This window comes from Panulirus ornatus, chromosome 67 (assembly GCF_036320965.1).
Source record: "Panulirus ornatus isolate Po-2019 chromosome 67, ASM3632096v1, whole genome shotgun sequence".
Classification (NCBI taxonomy): Eukaryota; Metazoa; Arthropoda; class Malacostraca; order Decapoda; family Palinuridae; genus Panulirus; species Panulirus ornatus.
This window is the reverse complement of record NC_092290.1, coordinates 7,560,224-7,582,574: the sequence shown is the minus strand read 5'-3', so window position 1 is coordinate 7,582,574 and position 22,351 is coordinate 7,560,224. Positions and strand designations below refer to the sequence as shown.

Genomic DNA, 22,351 nt, shown 5'->3' with positions numbered 1-22,351 from the left:
CTGCATTTACCTGACCCATCCCATTAAATTGAGAAATGAATAATAATACTGAATATGTAGGATATATAGGTGTGGGGACATTAGCCACTATGATACAAAATCTATACAAATACACTGGTATTATACACAAACTGCAATACAGTATCAGAACTGTCAAGTGTAAACAAGTGTATGTTGCTGCTTCAACAACAATCCTCATAGAGGTTAAACTTCCTGTAAAACCCTGACACATTACATATTTCTTCAGTACAGGAAAAAACATGGCACCCACCTGACTGATAAAGCCATATTTAACAAGTTCATCCGTGAGAGCTGCAGCACCCTCACCATCCTCCACAACACATGATAGCTGCCGATTCATCTTGTCTTCTAAACGAAGGGAAATGGTCATCTGCAACACATTTATACATATCTAAAGAACAGAATATCCAGAGATGAAACAATTTCTTCAAAGATATCATCCAATAACGATTATGGAATCTCACTGGCCTAGATTATTAATGAAATTACTACCATGGAGGAAGATAAGGACATATCACACACACTGATAATTCTTCACTTTTGCCATATTTGCACAGCTACAACACTAAAGACATCTCTGTTTTCCCATTTCTGAGAACTACCATCCTTACTTTTGCCTTACATGTTACTTGGTTACTAGGAGTAAATTTACTGAGACAACCTTTACGCTATTCACATAACCTGTTTCCTGACTGCATAAAAGAAAAACCTTCTTTATTTATGATGTAGCTACATAAACATGTAGTTTTCTTCAGAGCTGGAAACCTGGTGGCAAAAACTTGTATCCCTTGCAAATATATCTACACTTAGTACAATCTGCATATCCCTGAAAATATCTCTTCCATTTTTTCTCCCTCTAAAATTTTAAGGAACTGCCAGAAGACCTCCAACTAGGCAAAATAAATCCATTAAGTATACTTCTGTGTAATTATAATTTCTCCCTCATGCGACTCAAGAAGTTATAACAGAAGATGCATCTAAACAACTCCAATTCAAGATACCTACAATTCATATTCATAAAAATACAACTCAGAAAATTTTAGTTCTGTATGTAACTACTCCATTCGTAGGAAACCAAGCTGCTCCTGTCATCTGTTCTTTGCATAACTGACAAAGAATGGTATAAACAGACTGCCATCAACTCTGGTGGAATCTGATCAGCTAAAATGCCTGGAAAATATATGACCCTTTTTTCTTTCTTTCGCTCTCACTGACCATTTCCCATATTTGCAAGGTAGTGCAAGGAGCATAAAACAAAAATGCCTCATTCACTCACATCCATCTTCTGGCTGTCATGAGTAATGCACCAAAACCACATATCCCCTATCCAAAACCAGGCCTCACAGACCTTTCCACTGATTCCCTTAGCTACTTCACATGTCCTGGTTCAGTCCACATCACTCCAGCTCACTTAATCCTATGCATGTCTCTCACCTTACTGCATGGCTCAGGCCCTGAAAACTTAAAATCTTTTTACACTCCATCCCTCCATCTCCAATTTGGTCTCCTTTTTCTTCTTGTCCCCTCCACTTCTGACACATATACCTTCTTTATCAAACTCTCCTCTCTTCACACATCAACACCATTTCAGTACACTCTAACATACTCCTCCAATTACTGCATCTCTCTATCTTTACTTGCTCAATCAACCCTCCTTATCTCGCATATCGTCCCCATGCATTCACATAATTTCCAACACATCCACTCTCCTCTGTACATTATCATCCATAGCCCATGCTTCATATCCATACAACATTGTTTGGGCTACTAATCCTTCAAACATACTATTTTCACCCTCTCTAATAGTGACCTCTCTTTCCACACATTTCTCAAAACTACCAGAACCTTTGCCCCCCCTCACCAACCCTATGACTTGCCTCCACTTCCATGGTTCCATTTGCTACCATGTCCATTCCCAGGTACCTAAAATACTCCACTTCCTCCAATTTTTCTTTGTTCAAACTTAAACCCCAGGTACCTGTCTCTCTGCTTTGATAAATCTAATATCTTTGCATTTATTCACATTAACTTCACATCAATTTTCTCCTTTCACACACTCTCCCAAACTCAGACACCCACTTCTGCAGTCTCATTTGAATCTGCCATGTGTCATATCAGCAGCAAAACAACTGACTCAGTTTCCTGGCACCCTTACCAACTACAGACTGCATACCTACCCCTCTCTCCAAGACCCTTGCATTTAACTTCCTCACTACCCCATCCATGAGCTAATTAAAAAGCCACAATAACAACACAAACCCCTGCTGCAGACCCATCTTCACCTGGAACCCCTCACCCCATTCTCTACCCATTCACACATATGCCCTACTCTTCATTAAACTCCTCATTGCTTCTAACAGCCTTCCTCCCAACACCATATATTCAAATGACCTTCCACAAGGCATCTTTATCAATTCCAACATATGCTTTCCCCAGAAACATAAATGCCACATACAAAGCCTTCTGGTTTCTCAATGTATTTCTCATACACATCCTTCAGAGCTCACACCCGATCTACACATCCCCTACCACTCCTGAAACCACACTGTTCCTCCCTTAGTCTGTTGCTCTGTGCATGCCACTACCCTCTCCATCAGCACTCTTCCATAAAATAGCTTACCAGGTACACTCCACAAACTTATATCTCTGTAATCTGAACACTCACCTTTGTCCCACTTCCCTATACAACAGCACTCTACATACATTCCACCAATCTCCAAGTCATTGATATAAACATAGAATCCTAACAAACCAATCAAGTTGCAGTTATCCCCCTTCTTAAGAAATTCAACTACAATACCATCCATTGTGGCTAATACTGTTTCTTGTGGCACTCCTGAAAAAACACTTACCACTCCCCATGTTTTTCTGCTGGTTAAAAACTATTTAATCCACATTTCTAATTTTCCTTTGATGTTATGTCTTATCACTTTTTCTAATAACACAGTAAAGTTTAAAAGAACAAGTGCTTTTGCAAAATCCAGCAAAACAGCATCCCTTCTCTTCCCTTAAGTTAAAAGTTTCACTGATGTCATCATAGAGAATTTGTAATTGCATTTGTATACTTTTACCTGTTATAAATCTATGTTGCCCTTCACTTCTCATATTGTTCCTAACAAGGTACCCCATAAGGTATTCATCACCCTCCCATATATTTTGATCATATGCACTGTTAGGCTGACTGGTCTTTCTTGTTTAGAGTTAATTTGGGACTGCCTTTGCATATTAGCACAAATGTGCCATTTTTTGTATATCTATACTGGACTGGTCCATGCTATACCTGAGTAGTATCATGAAAGATTTCACTAATGCCAGTTTTGTCTTTTTATGAAATATAACTTTTAAGAGAGATGGACAGAGACAGTGAAATCTGCAGTTATGAAAAAAGATTATCAAGTATTATCCTACTCAACTGGGTATTGTTATAAGTCTTCCACTAATAATGGAGACTATGGTGAGGAAATTGATTTCAACCCTGTATCTTTTTCTTTCTAACACAATCTCTCTAGACCAGTGATGATCACTAGAAAAATAATGAGAGTCTATTAGGGCAGTAGAAAAATTTGAGTGGGCTACAAAGTACATACATGAAGAATCTTTGTACCAAAAAATTATCTTTATACATATCAGAATTACATTAAATCTCTACATTTAATACACCTTAGTCATGATCACGGAATATTCATCCCTAAATGTATCATTACCCTTACAATCTGTCTTAGTCATGATCACGGAATATTCATCCCTAAATGTATCATTACCCTTACAATCTGTCTTAATAACATTATTTTTTCTCCTCCCTCTTTTGAGCCACAGGAGAGACAAGCGCAGGTTACATGCAGCCTGCAAGCCGAACAGTGAATACCGCTGCTACAGAAAATTTGTGGCACTCAAAACAAACCTACCAGAAGCCATCTTAAGCTTTGGATTGGTCGATACCAGCATTACCCTCAACAAGTATCCAGCGTAATTCAACATTTAAACTTAGGTTCAACGTGTACAAAAAGAGGGTAATAAGATGAACAAATGGAAGACTGGGGAGGACAAAATACTAAAAGGATTAATCACACGACCTAGGCATAAAATGAGCACTAGCAGTTACAATAACTGTCCTTCATTTGCCTCACTTACCACATATAACTATACAGCAATCTATTCTCAAACCATCATCAACTAAGACAATCTGCTGCATCCTTCCACTTCACTGTGTGTTACTACTCTCTAAATCATTCTCTGTACAAAATATCATCAAATATCAAATGGTCAGTACGGGATATCATCAAAACAATATACTCACAAACAATCCATGCCCATTTTCATTTGGCTTAATATTGCACATCATGTTGATAACCTTGCGAGTTTCTATTTCTGTTGTCTCTGGAGTTTCTGATGTAACAGGATCAACAGCTTCTGGTGAGATAGCCCGAGTGCGGGATGGAGGCTGCTGCTGAAGCCTAAATGCTGTCAGAGGGTAAATGCCATACCTGTTAAATATGAAGATAAACACATGAAAACAGTGTATCATTATCCAACGGCTGCTAGGGAAAAAAAGTTCATGAAAAAATCACATTAAAATGCTCTAACTGATATCTCGGATGCCGGTTCCCCCTAGGAACTCCCCTCAAGGGGGTGGCATGGCAAGAGTCAACATAACTGGTAAACTCTAGTGCCACTTCTTTACCCTTAGAGCCCCACCCTTAACAAGCTATTGGTTGAAGGGAACTCTAGTGCAGTGTTTCCAAAGGCTCTTACCTAATGTTCCTACCGAATGCTTCCACCTAATGCATCTATTTATTTCCCTGCCTAATGTTCCAACCAACTACTTCTACCAAATGTATCTACCTAATGCTCATCCCTACAGTTCCTACTTATTACTCCTATCTATCACTTCTACCATTTACCAACCCCTCAGGAAAATCTAGAGTTAAGAAGAATGAGTTGAGTTAAGAGTTGTCAAGTTATATGTGCGACAAGAGAAGACAGTATGTTTGTAGACAAAATGCAAGCAGTCCACATGTGGGTGAGGTAGAAAGAAAAAACAACTGCCTGGGTGGCAGGACTGCAACTCAATGACCACTAAAGAGCTGGCTCCCTACGCAGCCATTACAAGCCCTGCCAATACCAAGGTGGGTAGTACCGGTAATATTCTTTCTTATGCATAAAGGGGTCATGTATGAGTAATATTTCAGAATACATAGGTACCATTTTCAGAGCCTGTTTATGAATAATAATCTTCAAAGGTCATCATTTACTTGCAATGAATGGTAAAAAATGCTCTTTTTTCCTATTTGTACATCAGTTGGGCAAAACTGATCATGGATGCATCACATATATGGTGAAGCCACCCTTGTCATTTCATACATTCTGAAATCTACCATCACCTTTCAAACACTGCTTTTTTATTTCTCATTCCTCCCTTAACACTTTCCTCTATATCTACCTCTTCCTAATTCCAAACATTCACATAACTCATAAAGCATGCATGTTCTCATATCTAAGCATCTGAATGAAGTGAATTTCTCTAAAGAATTAAAACAATTAGCAACAAATAAGGTCAGACTGACACTGGGATATACACAAACATACAACATGAATTTTTAAAAATAAACTTTTTAATTAATCTAGCTAAATTTAGTGTGCGGCTGAATGAGTACAAGTGAAACAACTAGTGATGCCATCAAAGGTGAATCATATCCAGTACAACTTCTGTTGTAAGCCAGTTTACACTAAACTGAAGTTAAAAAGATTTGGCTGTGGACCATAACAGTACCTTTTATAGCTCCACATTCAAAATCTTTTACTTTATATTCAAATTTGTTTCTCACACAGAAAAAGTCTAATTTACTTACCTGACATCTTCAATAAACTTTTCCAACTTTTCTGTGACAGGAATATCGGCCATTCGAAAAAGTCTGGGCTCTCCACTACCGTGTCTGATCTCTGCTACTATACTGTCACTGTGGTACTGGTGTTGTAGCATATCTTCAACAGAGTTATCTATGAACTTGTTTGCTGAAATAGAAAATGTGAAGTAGCAAAACTCCACAAAATACCTAAATATCTATGTATGCAAAATCAGTCCCCAGTAAGATGAAATGTTGAATTGTGTTTGAAATAGGAAGGACATATGGAAAAATTGGACATATTAAAGAATGACTAAATGTTACGTACCTCTGGTGAAAGACACTTGGGGTATTACTGTACATAAATATATTTCAACTCAATAATTCAGTATTTCAACATGGATACATGGCTCCTACAGAGAACATTTACCTTCAATGAGGAGAAAATTTTCAATTACGAGAGAAGTATCTGCCAACCAAAAATCTACTTTGCAAAATAATAAATTTTATGAAAGATCTGTGCTTTTTTAAGTCTGATGTTTATGGCTGACCATTACTGACACTAAGTTTACTGAGCACTTAGGGCATTGACACTTGATCTATGATCTGAGCTGGGTCAACCATCAGTTTCAAAGGATTCTTAGTTCAAAATTTTCAGTTCAAATCATTCACTATTCAGTCAGTGAATGATCAAGGGTGGATGTGATGGAAACAAAATGCTTGAGGATAATACCTGGTGAAGTGGTATGATCAAGTAAATAATAAAAGGGTAAGAGAGAGGTGTGTTCATAAAAAGAGTATGGTTAAGAGAGCTGAAGAGGGTGTGCTGAAATGGTTTGGACATACAGAGAGAATGAGTGAGGAGAGGTTGACAATGATGATATATGTGTCAAAAGTGGAGGGAACAAGAGGGAGACCATGCCGGACATGGACCGATGGAATGAAAAAGATTTTAAGTGATCGGAGCCTGAACATGCAAGAGAGTGAAAAGCATTCATGGGATAGAATTAACTGGAATGATGTGTACAGGGGTTGAAGAGCTGTCAATGGAATGAACCAAGGCATGTGAAGCATCTGGGCTAAACCAGGAACAGACGAAGAAAGGCCACATCCGCTCACATCCATAATCTAACAGTCATGTGTAATGCACCATAACCATAGCTCCCTATCCACAACCAGGACCCACAGGACTTTCCATAAATATTTCTTCTATTCAGTTTTTTAAATCTTTACCTAACCAATGAACATACAATAACACATATTCAGTATAAGAATGGTGAAAGCTGATGGAGAAATATATGTGCCATATAGCACATGAATGCTTAGATGCAGGGCAATTACACGTACTACATTCACCTTATACTTACTGAATGATACGATAGATACATACAGCCACTGAAAATAATTCCCATGCACCTTCAAACAAAGTCTTTCTTTCATAAAGCTCATTTGCTTACATCCAGTATTCAGCTGTCATGAATAATGCAAAGAAACCAGAAGCCTCTATCCATAATCAGACCTCATAGTCATTTTGGTGGTTTCCCCAACTGTTTCATGTGCCCTGGTTCAGCCTACTGAGAGCACACTGTCCCCTATAAACCAAATCGCTCCAATTCTATCAATCCTTTGCACACCTCACATCCTCCTGCAAGTTCAGGCCCTTAGACTTCAAAACATCCTTCCAACTCCTTTTCCTTTTTCCTTTCAGATTATCCTCTTAGTCATCCTTTTCTCATTCAAACTCTCCATGTCTAAAACATTTCAGCACACGCTCTTTTGCTGTCATAAATACTCCTCTTACTACCACACATCTGTCTTATTTTGTTTCTTATTCAATCAACCACTTAACAGAAACAATAAAGTGGACAAAAAGTTTCATTACACTCTAATCATTAATTTTTTCCTCATATACAATGCAAAATTCTGTCAGCAACATATGCATAAAACATACTGGATAAGCAAATTCCTACACATAAGGTTTATCAACACTCATCTTATAAATGTGTTTGCCATTTCCTGCCTTAGCAAGGCAGCGCCATAAACAAACAGCTGAATCTTACGTGAAAAATCCTCACATGATCCCTTCCTCTGCTCTTTTTGGGGAAGTAATAATACAGGAGGGGATGATCTCCAATACCACTCCCTCTCAGGCAACTTTTGAGACATGCAAAACATGAAACTTTATCACCATCAATGGATAGAGGGGGCGCAGTTTTCCCTCTAAACTGATGACCGAAATATTTCATAAACCCCCTCACTGAGGACCTAAATTTTGAAGCTCAATTATTTAGGGGTTACAGTTTTAAGATTTTAAAACAGGTTGACACTGCAACAGCGAACAGTTCTTTGAAAGACGTAGGGATTGGACAACCATAGAATAAAAAAAGGAAATTAATTATGAGGCTTCTTAGAAAAGATGAAGAAATACTTTTATGATAAATGAATGGAATAAACTGAATAAGGATGTGGTAAATGATGACAGCATATAGAAGTTTAAAAAAGTGTTCACGATACAGGACTCCATGAGTATACAACTCCCTCCCTGTACAGTACAAATGGGTATTTACATAATGCCCTCCCTTGACAGTACAAATGGGTAATTACACACATGAAATTATACAAAGACAAAAATCAAGTGTATGAAGAGATGTCGAATAAAACAATCTTACTAAAGTCACATAACACAGGAAATAGTTACAACACTTAGATCCTTACATTTCTTAGGATTGTGTATAAGAGCATGAGCTGCTAAGAGTTTTAGAGAGTGGACCTCAAATAACACTGGGTGGAAGAGCAGCTGTGCCGTACTCGGACGCTGACTCTGGTCAGGGATTAGGCACTGCTGTATGAAGTCTCTTTGCTGCTCATGTTCCAAGGAATGTATAGTTTTTAGCACCTGAAATCAAAAAGAAAATTATTAAGAATATCTATTAGTTTACACAACAAAGTCAGGAAATATTCATTTGTTACTAAATGATCAGTTCGCATCAGTTGCCATGAAAAGATACACGAGACAAAAAGCCTGTCATTTTAACACTTCTTATCTCTGAATACATTCATACTTTCACAACCCTTGGTAGTCTACCATTCCCACTCAAAATCTGAAGTATTCTCCAACAATATATACATATACAAACTTTGCATCCCATCCTGAAGTTCTATACTTATGCTCTTCTCCATCAGAACATACTTTCTTCCTCTTTCATAATTCCTTATTTTGACTTTATAGCAATTGTATGCTTGTTGCAGCAACCCTCAATCTATGTCAAGCAATATGTTTCTAAATGGAAGTAATGTTAACTGATCATACAAGGCAGCCAAACAGGATATATGATTCCTTGACAATTCAAAAACTGTTATTGTGTCTTTGTGAGAGGATGAATTGTAAACATAATGATGGATGATTCTGTAAAAGTAATTCTGCCATGAATGGACGAAAATAAAAATCAAATATGATGTACAGAGATAGCATCTTTCCCCTTAAGATCTGAAATTCTTAACAAGTTTCATTCATTAGGTGACAAATAATATTAATGTATTATGTAAATCAATAAAATCTGGCTGTAGCTTGCACACTGGCCATGGTCAAAAAATATAAAAAGAAAAAGAAAAGAAAATTCAGCTTAACTGAGAGAAGAACAACAAACATGATCAACAAAATAAGTGCTAATAATGAGTTTTTCCTACAGTAACAATGGAAACACTAAAATTATACTTCGAAATTTTGAGTGAAGGAAGCAAGTACCTCCCTTTGAGTACCTATGATGAGATTTTGCATGAGGCTGGGCTAGCACATAGTTTAGCCTTTTTCTATTAACATACATACTGCATAATCGTCTATCTTGGATTAATCTGCTTTATCTGCTGATGGTCATTTGTCAAGTTTTATTTTCAAGATTTCAGATCCACTTGTTTTATTCTTTTTTAATCTACTGGGAGTGAAGTCTCTCCATCTTTCTTGGCAGACTCAAATATTATTTCATTCCTTGGCATCTTTTTGTCATATTCCACAGATCTCTTGTAAATTTTCTTCCAATTTTTGAAGCTTTTGATCCTTTTTTAATTCTTTCTATTTACTGCTTAGAACTAATCATATCTTTCTCTTAACCTGCATCATATTATTGTTCTCTTCTTTTTAGACTGTATAGTTCAAGTTTCTTCTGTCTTTCATGATAATTCACAATTCATTTCCTTAATTTTACATGTATAGTGAATGTTAATTCACCCCAATTCATTAATCTAACCTTGTTTTGCTGGTGACTATACAATACAGCAGATTCAAATTTGTTTCTAACATAAACAATGAGCATTTTCATCACCAGTTTTCTGTTTCATATAATAAATGCACTCACTATCATACCATTCACTAACTCTTTTCCAAATGGGATCTCATATTCTAAACTTTCATTTGTGATTACCCCTAAGTTCTTAACATTTTTGCTTTCAATCTATCATTCTGTCAGTCCCTTTGAGGAGTCAATGTTATGCTTTTAATCATTCCACAATATTTTTCACATTTTTCTTTAATGAATTCAATCTAACTCTCTTAAGCCCAAACATAATCTATATTTAGAACTGTGGGGCCTGGTTTGGACAAGGGGCTGTGATTCTGATGCATTGACATGACAGCTAGAGAATGAATGCGAGTGAATGAGGCCTTTCTTTATATGCTGCCTGTGCAATGGAATTCACTAGTTATGGAGACTATTGCCACAGTCAACCCCTTGAGGAAGTTCCAATTGGAACAGGTGTCAGAGACCTTGATAGATAGCTACCTCACCAATACAGTGGAACCGGAAACAAGTATAAAAAATTCAATCCATCTGTATCTTCTCTTTGTCTTCATTTGACCTGATCATCTTACCAAGGAGTAATTTCAAAACACTGTGGCACACTGTGTTTTACTTGACTGTCTCTTAACGTATGATAAACAATATAAATAATAATACTGTTCCCTGTGATCAGCTGGTCAAACCATCTACTTTATCATGTACAGATGCACTTGTTACAACTCTGAAGTTTTTCTGCTTGTTGAAATCCCACTAATTTATAAGAGACATGGCAAAACCTTGAAGGCCACTAATGTTGATGGAAAAAGGGGAAAAGGCTGAATGCTCAAGAACCATAGTGACAGATCCACCAGGGAGAAAGCTAGATATGAGGGAGGAGAGCCAAAAGAGGGAAACTTAGAGATGAGACCCACATGCCAAACCCTGTCAAAAGCTTTGGATATATCAAGGACAACTATATAGAATTCCCTAAAATCTTTCAGGGATGATGACCTGACCTTAGTAAAATAAGAAAGAATATCAGCAATGGCTCTTGTCTTCAGATAGCCATACTGGTGACCAGAGAGATGACTGAGATTCAAGATATCTGAGGATATGGGAGTTGAGGAGGGATTCAAATACTCTGGAAATAGAAGAAGTCAAAGCAACAAAATGTCACAGCTTCACGTCAGGAATTTAGATAGTTGAAGAAAGATGTAAAATTTGTATGATTAGGAGAGCAGTAGACAAAACAAAGAAAAACAATGGTAGTTAAGAGACAAAACTTGAGCCACATTACATAAAAGTTTGGGGACTCAAGGTCCTTGAGGCATGCCATAGATGTGTTGATGTTGGAATACGCATGGACACCATCTCTGAACCAGAACTGTGTGTGGAGATTATAGGTGGATCCGAAAAAGGGGCCAGTGACCATCATCGGACAACTGAGTCTCAGACAGAAGGAAGATATTATGAGAAGGACTTGACAGATGGTTTTCAACAGAAGAATGAAGTGGGATGTATAATGAAGCTGTATGACAGTTGGTATCGTAAGTAAATATCAAGGAGTAACCAATACAAGATATAAATAATTTCAGGAACCAAGGAGTTGAGCATTATATAAACACAAAACCAAAGAAACAACTACTGAAAATGAAACTGAAAATGGGAGGAAGAGACAAATCTCAAAGATAAATCAATTATGTATGAAAAGCAGATGCTTGTGAAGCATGAACAATGTGAAAGTCCTAATTTACTATTACACTTTGGCTTTGGCTGAACTATTACAGTGAGTTAGTTACATGCTTAAATATTCATCCACTAATTCTATTCATATCACTTTATTGCTTCTCCGGGCCATTTTGCATCTCTTCCAATGAATGAGGAAAGAATGGATGGTTGATAAAAAGTGCAAAGCATGAAATTCTTATATAATCTATGATTAAGTACATTTGCAGCAACCAAATGTATTCCTCGTAAACTCAAAAAAAGGTTATCAGTCAGAGCAACCACTGACAACATCAGTTACATAAGATATAGCCTGGTTTCCCGTATTTACCTGTTCTTGTGTGACAATATTGCCTGAGTCACCATTACCCGGTATTTCTAAGGCAGCCATCTCCAAGGCTGCCATGCCAAAAGAGTATATGTCCACAGCTGGGGTTACTGGAGAAGGATCTGAAAATAATGAAATATCATCAGATACTTGTGTGAAGGAACATGTTGGCAGTTAACGTGAAAAAACATTAAGGTAATGAGGTTTGGCAGTGGGTGAAACAGCTTGATTTGAGTCTGAGCTTGAACAGAGGAATCTTGAGGAAGCAGTGTATTCAATACAGGGGAATGGACACAGCATTGGATGAAACTATAGCAGCTGAAGTGAATCACAAGATGGAAGAGGGGACACAGGTCCTGAGTTCACTGAGGAGTGTGTGGAAGAAGTCTTTGTCTGTGAAGGCAAAGATGAGTATGTTGTACAGACTGTTTGTATCAGTTAGAATCTTGAGCCCTCAATGCAAAAGAATGGGTAAAACAAAATACTGCACGATAAAATGTGGCGTGTGGACGTTTGATAATGTAAGGAATGACAATGTAAGAGAGACATGTGGTAGTAAGTATAGCACGACGGTGAGAGCTGAATGGGATGTAGTGAAATGGGCTGTACATGTGGAAAGAGTGAGCAAAGAGACTGAGGATATACTCATCAAAAGTGGAGAATACAAAGGGAAGGGAGAAACCAAAAATGAACTGGAAAGATGGAATGAAAGAGGCTTTGAGAGTTACTATGACCTGAACATTCTGGAGGGTGAAAGACAAGCATGGGATGGAGCAAAGTGGAATAATGTGGCATACAGGGTTCACATCCTATCAACAGGCTAAACCAGAGTACATGAAGTGGTCATGGGAAAACCATAGAATGGAGTGCAGGGCTTGTCTGGGAAATGGAGGATAAAGTTTTGGTGCATTATACATAATAATACATGAGAGCCTGAGAGTGAATGCAAGCAAATGATGCAATTCTTCATTTGTTCTTGGTACTATCTTGCTATGTAAGAATTATGAGATATGTCAGGAAAACATTCTTTTCAAGACAATGGATTAGGAGGCCTCTCTTAACCCTGGAAGGATTTCCACAAAAAATACAAAAAGTCTGCACTTTCTCTCATTCATTGTCCTTTTCAATGTATTCACTATGCTATGGACTTGGTAGTCTGCCAAACTTTGTAAACACCATGCCATCCTCCAATTGAATACAACCTCTCACTTCTCTATCATTTACCATTTCCATACTTACACCTTTCTCTACCATTTCTACACCTATCCTTCACTCTTAACCCTTGAATGTTTATAATTCATAAAGAGCAACCTTAATCGCCAATATCAACAACTCTACAGCATATGTTCTGAGCGCTGTTATGCAATCTTCAACATTTGAAAATGTAAAGAAAGTCAGAATATGAAGTGTCAGGGTTAGTAAACATCACACTGTTTTGAATGCAAAATGCAAAAACTATTTATTCTTATTTACTTATTTATTTCGCTTTGTCGCTGTCTCCCGCGTTTGCGAGGTAGCGCAAGGAAACAGAAGAAAGAAATGGCCCAACCCACCCCCATACACATGTATATACATACATGTCCACACACGCAAATATACATACATATACATCTCAATGTACACATATATATACACACACAGACACATACATATATACACATGCACACAATTCACACTGCCTTTATTCATTCCCATCACCACCTCGCCACACATGGAATAACATCCCCTTCCCCCCTCATGTGTGCGAGGTTATTATTATTTATAATTTTCTATGTCGCTGTCTCCCGCATTAGCGAGGTAGCGCAAGGAAACAGATGAAAGAAATGGCCCAACCCGCCCACACACACATGTATATACATACACGTCCACACACGCAAATATACATACCTATACATCTCAATGTACACATATATATACACACACAGACATATACATATATACACATGTACATAATTCACACTGTCTGCCTTTATTTGTTCCCATCGCCACCCCGCCACACATAACAACCCCCTCCCCCCTCATGCGTGCGAGGTAGCGCTAGGAAAAGACAACAAAGGCCACATTCGTTCACACTCAGTCTCTAGCTGTCATGTTATAATGCACCGAAACCACAGCTCCCTTTCCACATCCACGCCCCACACAACTTTCCATGGTTTACCCCAGACGCTTCACATGCCCTGGTTCAATCCAATGACAGCACGTCGACCCCGGTATACCACATCGTTCCAATTCACTCTATTCCTTGCATGCCTTTCACCCTCCTGCATGTTCAGGCCCCGATCATTCAAAATCTTTTTCACTCCATCTTTCCACCTAAAATTTGGTCTCCCACTTCTCCTCATTCCATCCACCTCTGACACATATATCCTCTTTGTCAATCTTTCCTCACTCATTCTCTCCATGTGACCAAACCATTTCAAAACATCCTCTTCTGCTCTCTCAACCACACTCTTTTTATTTCCACACATCTTTCTTACCCTTATCGCTAGGAATACTCTGAATACTCTGCAAAAACTGTGTTATAAACAATGGATTAGATTACAAACTGCATTCCTCCATTTTTTAATGTTCCATTTCATCCTCCTTGAACTAAATCTAGGCTCACAAGAACTACTTAAGCAAATTCACATTTGGATAGTTTACCACAGGGGCAGGTGTAAATTATTTAACATTAATGCTTCTAAAACATAATTTCTACTATTTCAGGAAAAAAAATGTAGAGCGCTGGTAGTGAAGAGAAGAATACTATCTACATTAAGCTCACTTTTATATACTTTCTACTTCTATGCATTAATTTTCCATACCTAACTGCCATTCCCTGCACTAGTGAGGCTGTGCCAGGAACAGGTGAAGAAAGGCCATATTCACTTACATCCATTCTCTGGCTGTCATGTGTAATGCACTGACACTACAGGTCCTATCCACAACCAAGCCCTACAGACCTTTCCACAGTTGACTTGGTTCAGTCTGCTGACATCATGTCAGTACACCTCATCATACCTTGTATACCACTTCATTCTAATTCACTCCATCTGGTGCACTCCTCTCATCCACCTGCATATTCAGGCACTGGTCACCTAAAATCTTTTTCACTCCATCCTTCCATCACCTATTTGGTCTTCCCCTTCTTGTTCCCTCCACTTCTGACACACATTCTTTGTCAACTTCTCACTCATTCTCCCACATGATATATTCTTCCACAAGGGATCTCTATCTACCCTATCATATGCTACCTCCAGAATAAAAAATGCAACATATAAATCCTTCTGTTTCTCTAAGTACTTCTCATACACATTCTTCACAGCAAACACCTGATCCAAACATCCTCTACCTCTCCTTAAAATCACACTGATCCTCCTCAATCTGATCCTCTGTACATGCCTTTCACCCTCTCAATCACCACTCTTCAATACAACATGCCAGATAAACTCAACAAACTTATACCTCTGTAGTTTGAACACTCACCTTTATCCCCCTTGCCTTGACATAATGATGCTATACATGCATTCCATCAATCCTCAGGCACCTCAACATGATCTATGCATACAATGAAAATCCCAACTAACCATGCAACATTAAAGAAATTCATTTGAAATATCATCCATTCCAACCATCTTGCCACACTTAATTCTACAAAGGCTTTCACCACCATCCTATCATCAAACACATCAACAGTACTTTAATATACTCACTCCACCTCCTTTATGATTCTGTACACTACATTTTCACATAGATTTTTGGTATTGCATTACTAGTTCTAATACTTTCCCTGGGAGCAAAAGTCTCTGAAGCACTCACCAATACAAAACCCAACACCATATTCTCTACACCATGTGCCCCCTAATCTTCTTTTTTTTTGCCTTCTTATGGCATACAATGTTCTTGCCAACAGTTTTACCAAAGGGACTGTTTTTGTGCCATTGGTGAAACTGGTTTCAAAATTTTTGTGACATACCTTCCTTGGTTACAATGCGCATCAAAGATTTTGTCACATGAAAAAAATATGATTCTTAAGATCTTTGCATGCTAAATCCAAATGTTTTCAAAGTTTCTCTATCACCCATAGTTTTTGTTCCAGCCTACTCGCATATCATTACGTACAATATATATGCACCAGTGAGATGCAAAAGCTTCTTTTTGAAAGCACAAGCCCAGATAAATGAGTCACATGGGACCTGAAGAAACACAGCTGGAAATGTTGAGACATTCAAACAGTGCCTACTCCTGAGAAGCAGTTCTCTGACAATTGCAGGTTAGAACTCATATGTAAACAGCATCTTTTCCACTCTGTTGACTGATTATCCTTTTGTGTATTCAAGAGTTGTGCTGATACCCCATCCATCACATAATGACGAGAAACAGTGTAAATGGTCTGAATTCTTTCTGTTACATCTGCAGTAAATTGACATTCATATGGCAAAAATGTTCTTCCACAATCCTAATTAAAAAATGCTATGAGCATTACTTTGGTTGTAAAGAGGGTGATCTGAATAAAAGTTGGGGCCCCTCCATATTTGTTGAGTCATGTGTCAGGCTTCTCACAGCATTGGCAGAAGGTTCACACCCTATGTCTTTTGCCATTCCTATGGTTTGGAGAGAACCCAAAGATCACCTTTTGGATTGCTACTTCTGCCTGACAAATATAAAAGGTATAACATCAAAATCCAAGCATACTGTTAAATACCATAATTTACCATCAGCTATGAGGCCTGTACCTCACAGTCAGGAATTACCTGTGCTAAAGCCTCCAAGAAACATGACAATGAATCTAGTGATGAGAAAGTAGACCAAGTAGAGGACAATATGGATCCAACATTCAAAGCAAGCTGTTCTTCAAGTGAACCACATTTGCCGAGTCACTGAAATCTTACTGATCTCGTCCACGATTTACATTTGTCTAAGAAGCAAGCCAAACTTTTGAGTGCCAGGTTAAAGGGCTGAAATCTTCTCCAGAATGAAACTAAAGTTCGTTTCTATTGCAATCGCCACGACATTTTCAAAGAATTTTTCTCCCTTGAAAATGGTCTGGTGTTTTGCAATGATGTTCATTCTGTTATGGAGGCACTTGGCAACAAATATAACACAGATCAGTGGCTCTTGTTTACTGACTCATCAAAAGTAAGCTTGAAAGCATTTCTACGCCATAACAGAAATAAGCTCCCTCTGTTCCTACGGCTCACACAGCTAACATGAAGGAATCATATGATAACATGACGGAGTCATATGATAACATGAAGTTTCTTTTGGAAAAAATTAAGTATGGAATGTATGTGATGACTTAAAAGTTGTGGCACTTTTACTCAGAATGCAACTTAATTACATGAAGTTCTGTTGTTTCCTCTGTGTGGGGCAGCCAGGACAAGAAAAATCATTATGTAAAGAAAGTGTGCCAAAAAGAACATCACTGACTCTACTGAAGGAGAATGTCATTAATCCTCCTCTTGTTGGTCCTGAGAAAATTTATTTGCCTCCTTTGCGGCAGGGGTGTGTGATGTCTCCATGGTTGTATAATTTGTTTATGGATGGGGTTGTTAGGGAGGTGAATGCAAGAGTTTTGGAAAGAGGGGCAAGTATGAAGTCTGTTGGGGATGAGAGAGCTTGGGAAGTGAGTCAGTTGTTGGTCGCTGATGATACAGCGCTGGTGGCTGATTCATGTGAGAAACTGCAGAAGCTGGTGACTGAGTTTGGTAAAGTGTGTGAAAGAAGAAAGTTAAGAGTAAATGTGAATAAGAGCAAGGTTATTAGGTACAGTAGGGTTGAGGGTCAAGTCAATTGGGAGGTAAGTTTGAATGGAGAAAAACTGGAGGAAGTAAAGTGTTTTAGATATCTGGGAGTGGATCTGGCAGTGGATGGAACCATGGAAGCGGAAGTGGACCATAGGGTGGGGGAGGGGGCGAAAATCCTGGGAGCCTTGAAGAATGTGTGGAAGTCGAGAACATTATCTCGGAAAGCAAAAATGGGTATGTTTGAAGGAATAGTGGTTCCAACAATGTTGTATGGTTGCGAGGCGTGGACTATGGATAGAGCTGTGTGCAGGAGGATGGATGTGCTGGAAATGAGATGTTTGAGGACAATGTGTGGTGTGAGGTGGTTTGATCGAGTAAGTAACGTAAGGGTAAGAGAGATGTGTGGAAATAAAAAGAGCGTGGTTGAGAGAGCAGAAGAGGGTGTTTTGAAATGGTTTGGTCACATGGAGAGAATGAGTGAGGAAAGACTGACCAAGAGGATATATGTGTCGGAGGTGGAGGGAACGAGGAGAAGAGGGAGACCAAATTGGAGGTGGAAAGATGGAGTGAAAAAGATTTTGTGTGATCGGGGCCTGAACATGCAGGAGGGTGAAAGGAGGGCAAGGAATAGAGTGAATTGGAGTCATGTGGTATACAGGGGTTGACGTGCTGTCAGTGGATTGAAGCAAGGCATGTGAAGCGTCTGGGGTAAACCATGGAAAGCTGTGTAGGTATGTATATTTGTGTGTGTGGACGTGTGTATGTACATGTGTATGGGGGGGGGGGGGGGTTGGGCCATTTCTTTCGTCTGTTTCCTTGCGCTACCTCGCAAACGCGGGAGACAGCGACAAAGTATAAAAAAAAAAAAAAAAAAAAAAAAAAATATATATATATATATATATATATATATATATATATATATATATATATATATATATATATATATTTTTTTTTTTTTTTTTTTTTATACTTTGTCGCTGTCTCCCGCGTTTGCGAGGTAGCGCAAGGAAACAGACGAAAGAAATGGCCCAACCCCCCCATACACATGTACATACACACGTCCACACACGGAAATATACATACCTACACAGCTTTCCATGGTTTACCCCGGACGCTTCACATGCCTTGATTCAATCCACTGACAGCACGTCAACCCCTGTATACCACATCGCTCCAATTCACTCTATTCCTTGCCCTCCTTTCACCCTCCTGCATGTTCAGGCCCCGATCACACAAAATCCTTTTTACTCCATCTTTCCACCTCCAATTTGGTCTCCCTCTTCTCCTCGTTCCCTCCACCTCCGACACATATATCCTCTTGGTCAATCTTTCCTCACTCATTCTCTCCATGTGCCCAAACCATTTCAAAACACCCTCTTCTGCTCTCTCAAACACGCTCTTTTTATTTCCACACATCTCTCTTACCCTTACGTTACTTACTCGATCAAACCACCTCACACCACACATTGTCCTCAAACATCTCATTTCCAGCACATCCATCCTCCTGCGCACAACTCTATCCATAGCCCACGCCTCGCAACCATACAACATTGTTGGAACTACTATTCCTTCAAACATACCCATTTTTGCTTTCCGGGATAATGTTCTCGACTTCCACACATTTTTCAAGGCTCCCAAAATTTTCGCCCCCTCCCCCACCCTATGATCCACTTCCGCTTCCATGGTTCCATCCGCTGACAGATCCACTCCCAGATATCTAAAACACTTCACTTCCTCCAGTTTTTCACCATTCAAACTCACCTCCCAATTGACTTGACCCTCAACCCTACTGTACCTAATAACCTTGCTCTTATTCACATTTACTCTTAACTTTCTTCTTCCACACACTTTACCAAACTCCGTCACCAGCTTCTGCAGTTTCTCACATGAATCCGCCACCAGCGCTGTATCATCAGCGAACAACAACTGACTCACTTCCCAAGCTCTCTTATCCCCAACAGACTTCATACTTGCCCCTCTTTCCAAGACTCTTGCATTTACCTCCCTAACAACCCCATCCATAAACAAATTAAACAACCATGGAGACATCACACACCCCTGCCGCAAACCTACATTCACTGAGAACCAATCACTTTCCTCTCTTCCTACACGTACACATGCCTTACATCCTCGATAAAAACTTTTCACTGCTTCTAACAACTTGCCTCCCACACCATATATTCTTAATACCTTCCACAGAGCATCTCTATCAACTCTATCATATGCCTTCTCCAGATCCATAAATGCTACATACAAATCCATTTGCTTTTCTAAGTATTTCTCACATACATTCTTCAAAGCAAACACCTGATCCACACATCCTCTACCACTTCTGAAACCACACTGCTCTTCCCCAATCTGATGCTCTGTACATGCCTTCACCCTCTCAATCAATACCCTCCCATATAATTTACCAGGAATACTCAACAAACTTATACCTCTGTAATTTGAGCACTCACTCTTATCCCCTTTGCCTTTGTACAATGGCACTATGCACGCATTCCGCCAATCCTCAGGCACCTCACCATGAGTCATACATACATTAAATAACCTTACCAACCAGTCAATAATACAGTCACCCCCTTTTTTAATAAATTCCACTGCAATACCATCCAAACCTGCTGCCTTGCCGGCTTTCATCTTCCGCAAAGCTTTTACTACCTCTTCTCTGTTTACCAAATCATTTTCCCTAACCCTCTCACTTTGCACACCACCTCGACCCAAACACCCTATATCTGCCACTCTGTCATCAGACACATTCAACAAACCTTCAAAATACTCATTCCATCTCCTTCTCACATCACCACTACTTGTTATCACTTCCCCATTTACGCCCTTCACTGAAGTTCCCATTTGCTCCCTTGTCTTACGCACCCTATTTACCTCCTTCCAGAACATCTTTTTATTCTCCCTAAAATTTAATGATACTCTCTCACCCCAACTCTCATTTGCCCTTTTTTTCACCTCTTGCACCTTTCTCTTGACCTCCTGTCTCTTTCTTTTATACTTCTCCCACTCAATTGCATTTTTTCCCTGCAAAAATTGTCCAAATGCCTCTCTCTTCTCTTTCACTAATACTCTTACTTCTTCATCCCACCACTCACTACCCTTTCTAAACAGCCCACCTCCCACTCTTCTCATGCCACAAGCATCTTTTGTGCAATCCATCACTGATTCCCTAAATACATCCCATTCCTCCCCCACTCCCCTTACTTCCATTGTTCTCACCTTTTTCCATTCTGTACACAGTCTCTCCTGATACTTCTTCACACAGGTCTCCTTCCCAAGCTCACTTACTCTCACCACCTTCTTCACCCCAACATTCACTCTTCTTTTCTGAAAACCCATACTAATCTTCACCTTAGCCTCCACAAGATAATGATCAGACATCCCTCCAGTTGCACCTCTCAGCACATTGACATCCAAAAGTCTCTCTTTCGCACGCCTGTCAATTAACACGTAATCCAATAACGCTCTCTGGCCATCTCTCCTACTTACATAAGTATACTTATGTATATCTCGCTTTTTAAACCAGGTATTCCCAATCATCAGTCCTTTTTCAGCACATAAATCTACAAGCTCTTCACCATTTCCATTTACAACACTGAACACCCCATGCATACCAATTATTCCCTCAACTGCCACATTACTCACCTTTGCATTCAAATCACCCATCACTATAACCCGGTCTCGTGCATCAAAACCGCTAACACACTCATTTAGCTGCTCCCAAAACACTTGCCTCTCATGATCTTTCTTCTCATGCCCAGGTGCATATGCACCAATAATCACCCACCTCTCTCCATCAACTTTCAATTTTACCCATATTAATCGAGAATTTACTTTCTTACATTCTATCACATACTCCCACAACTCCTGTTTCAGGAGTATTGCTACTCCTTCCCTTGCTCTTGTCCTCTCACTAACCCCTGACTTCACTCCCCAGACATTTCCAAACCACTCTTCCCCTTTACCCTTGAGCTTCGTTTCACTCAGAGCCAAAACATCCAGGTTCCTTTCCTCAAACATATATATATATATATATATATATATATATATATATATATATATATATATATATATATATATATATAATACATTTTTGTAGGACCACAGATCAGGGAATTGCTCTGAGAAAAAAAGTTCAATGAAGAGCTAAATGAAGTTGAAAAAACTGCATGGCTGTCATTTAAGAGAGTTTGCAAAGATTTTTTGAGGAATCACAGATCAGAAAACTACTGTGATGTAAAAGATCTACTGACTTCATATAAAGCTCTGGGCTGCAATATGAGTATAAAAATTCACTTTTTGGACTCACAATTAGACTTTTCCCAGAAAATCTTATAGCAGTCAGTGATGAGCATGGCAAAAGATTTCACCAGAACATATTGGACATGAAAAAGTGGTACCAAGGAAAGTGGAGCCCCTTTATGTTGG

The 22,351-nt window shown here is 38.9% G+C and overlaps 1 protein-coding gene across 1 annotated transcript in view; it reads right to left on the bottom strand.

The window, feature by feature from the left end:
• Positions 1-22,351, bottom strand: part of Madm (MLF1-adaptor molecule) — a 159,297-nt gene that overhangs the window by 9,235 nt on the left and 127,711 nt on the right. Inside the window, exons 7-11 of the mRNA XM_071658887.1 lie at positions 12,192-12,310; positions 8,580-8,760; positions 5,871-6,033; positions 4,319-4,505; positions 272-391 (exon numbers count right to left, since the gene is read on the bottom strand). Of these exons, the coding sequence (XP_071514988.1) occupies positions 272-391; positions 4,319-4,505; positions 5,871-6,033; positions 8,580-8,760; positions 12,192-12,310 (770 nt within the window). The remainder of the gene's footprint in view (positions 1-271; positions 392-4,318; positions 4,506-5,870; positions 6,034-8,579; positions 8,761-12,191; positions 12,311-22,351) is intronic.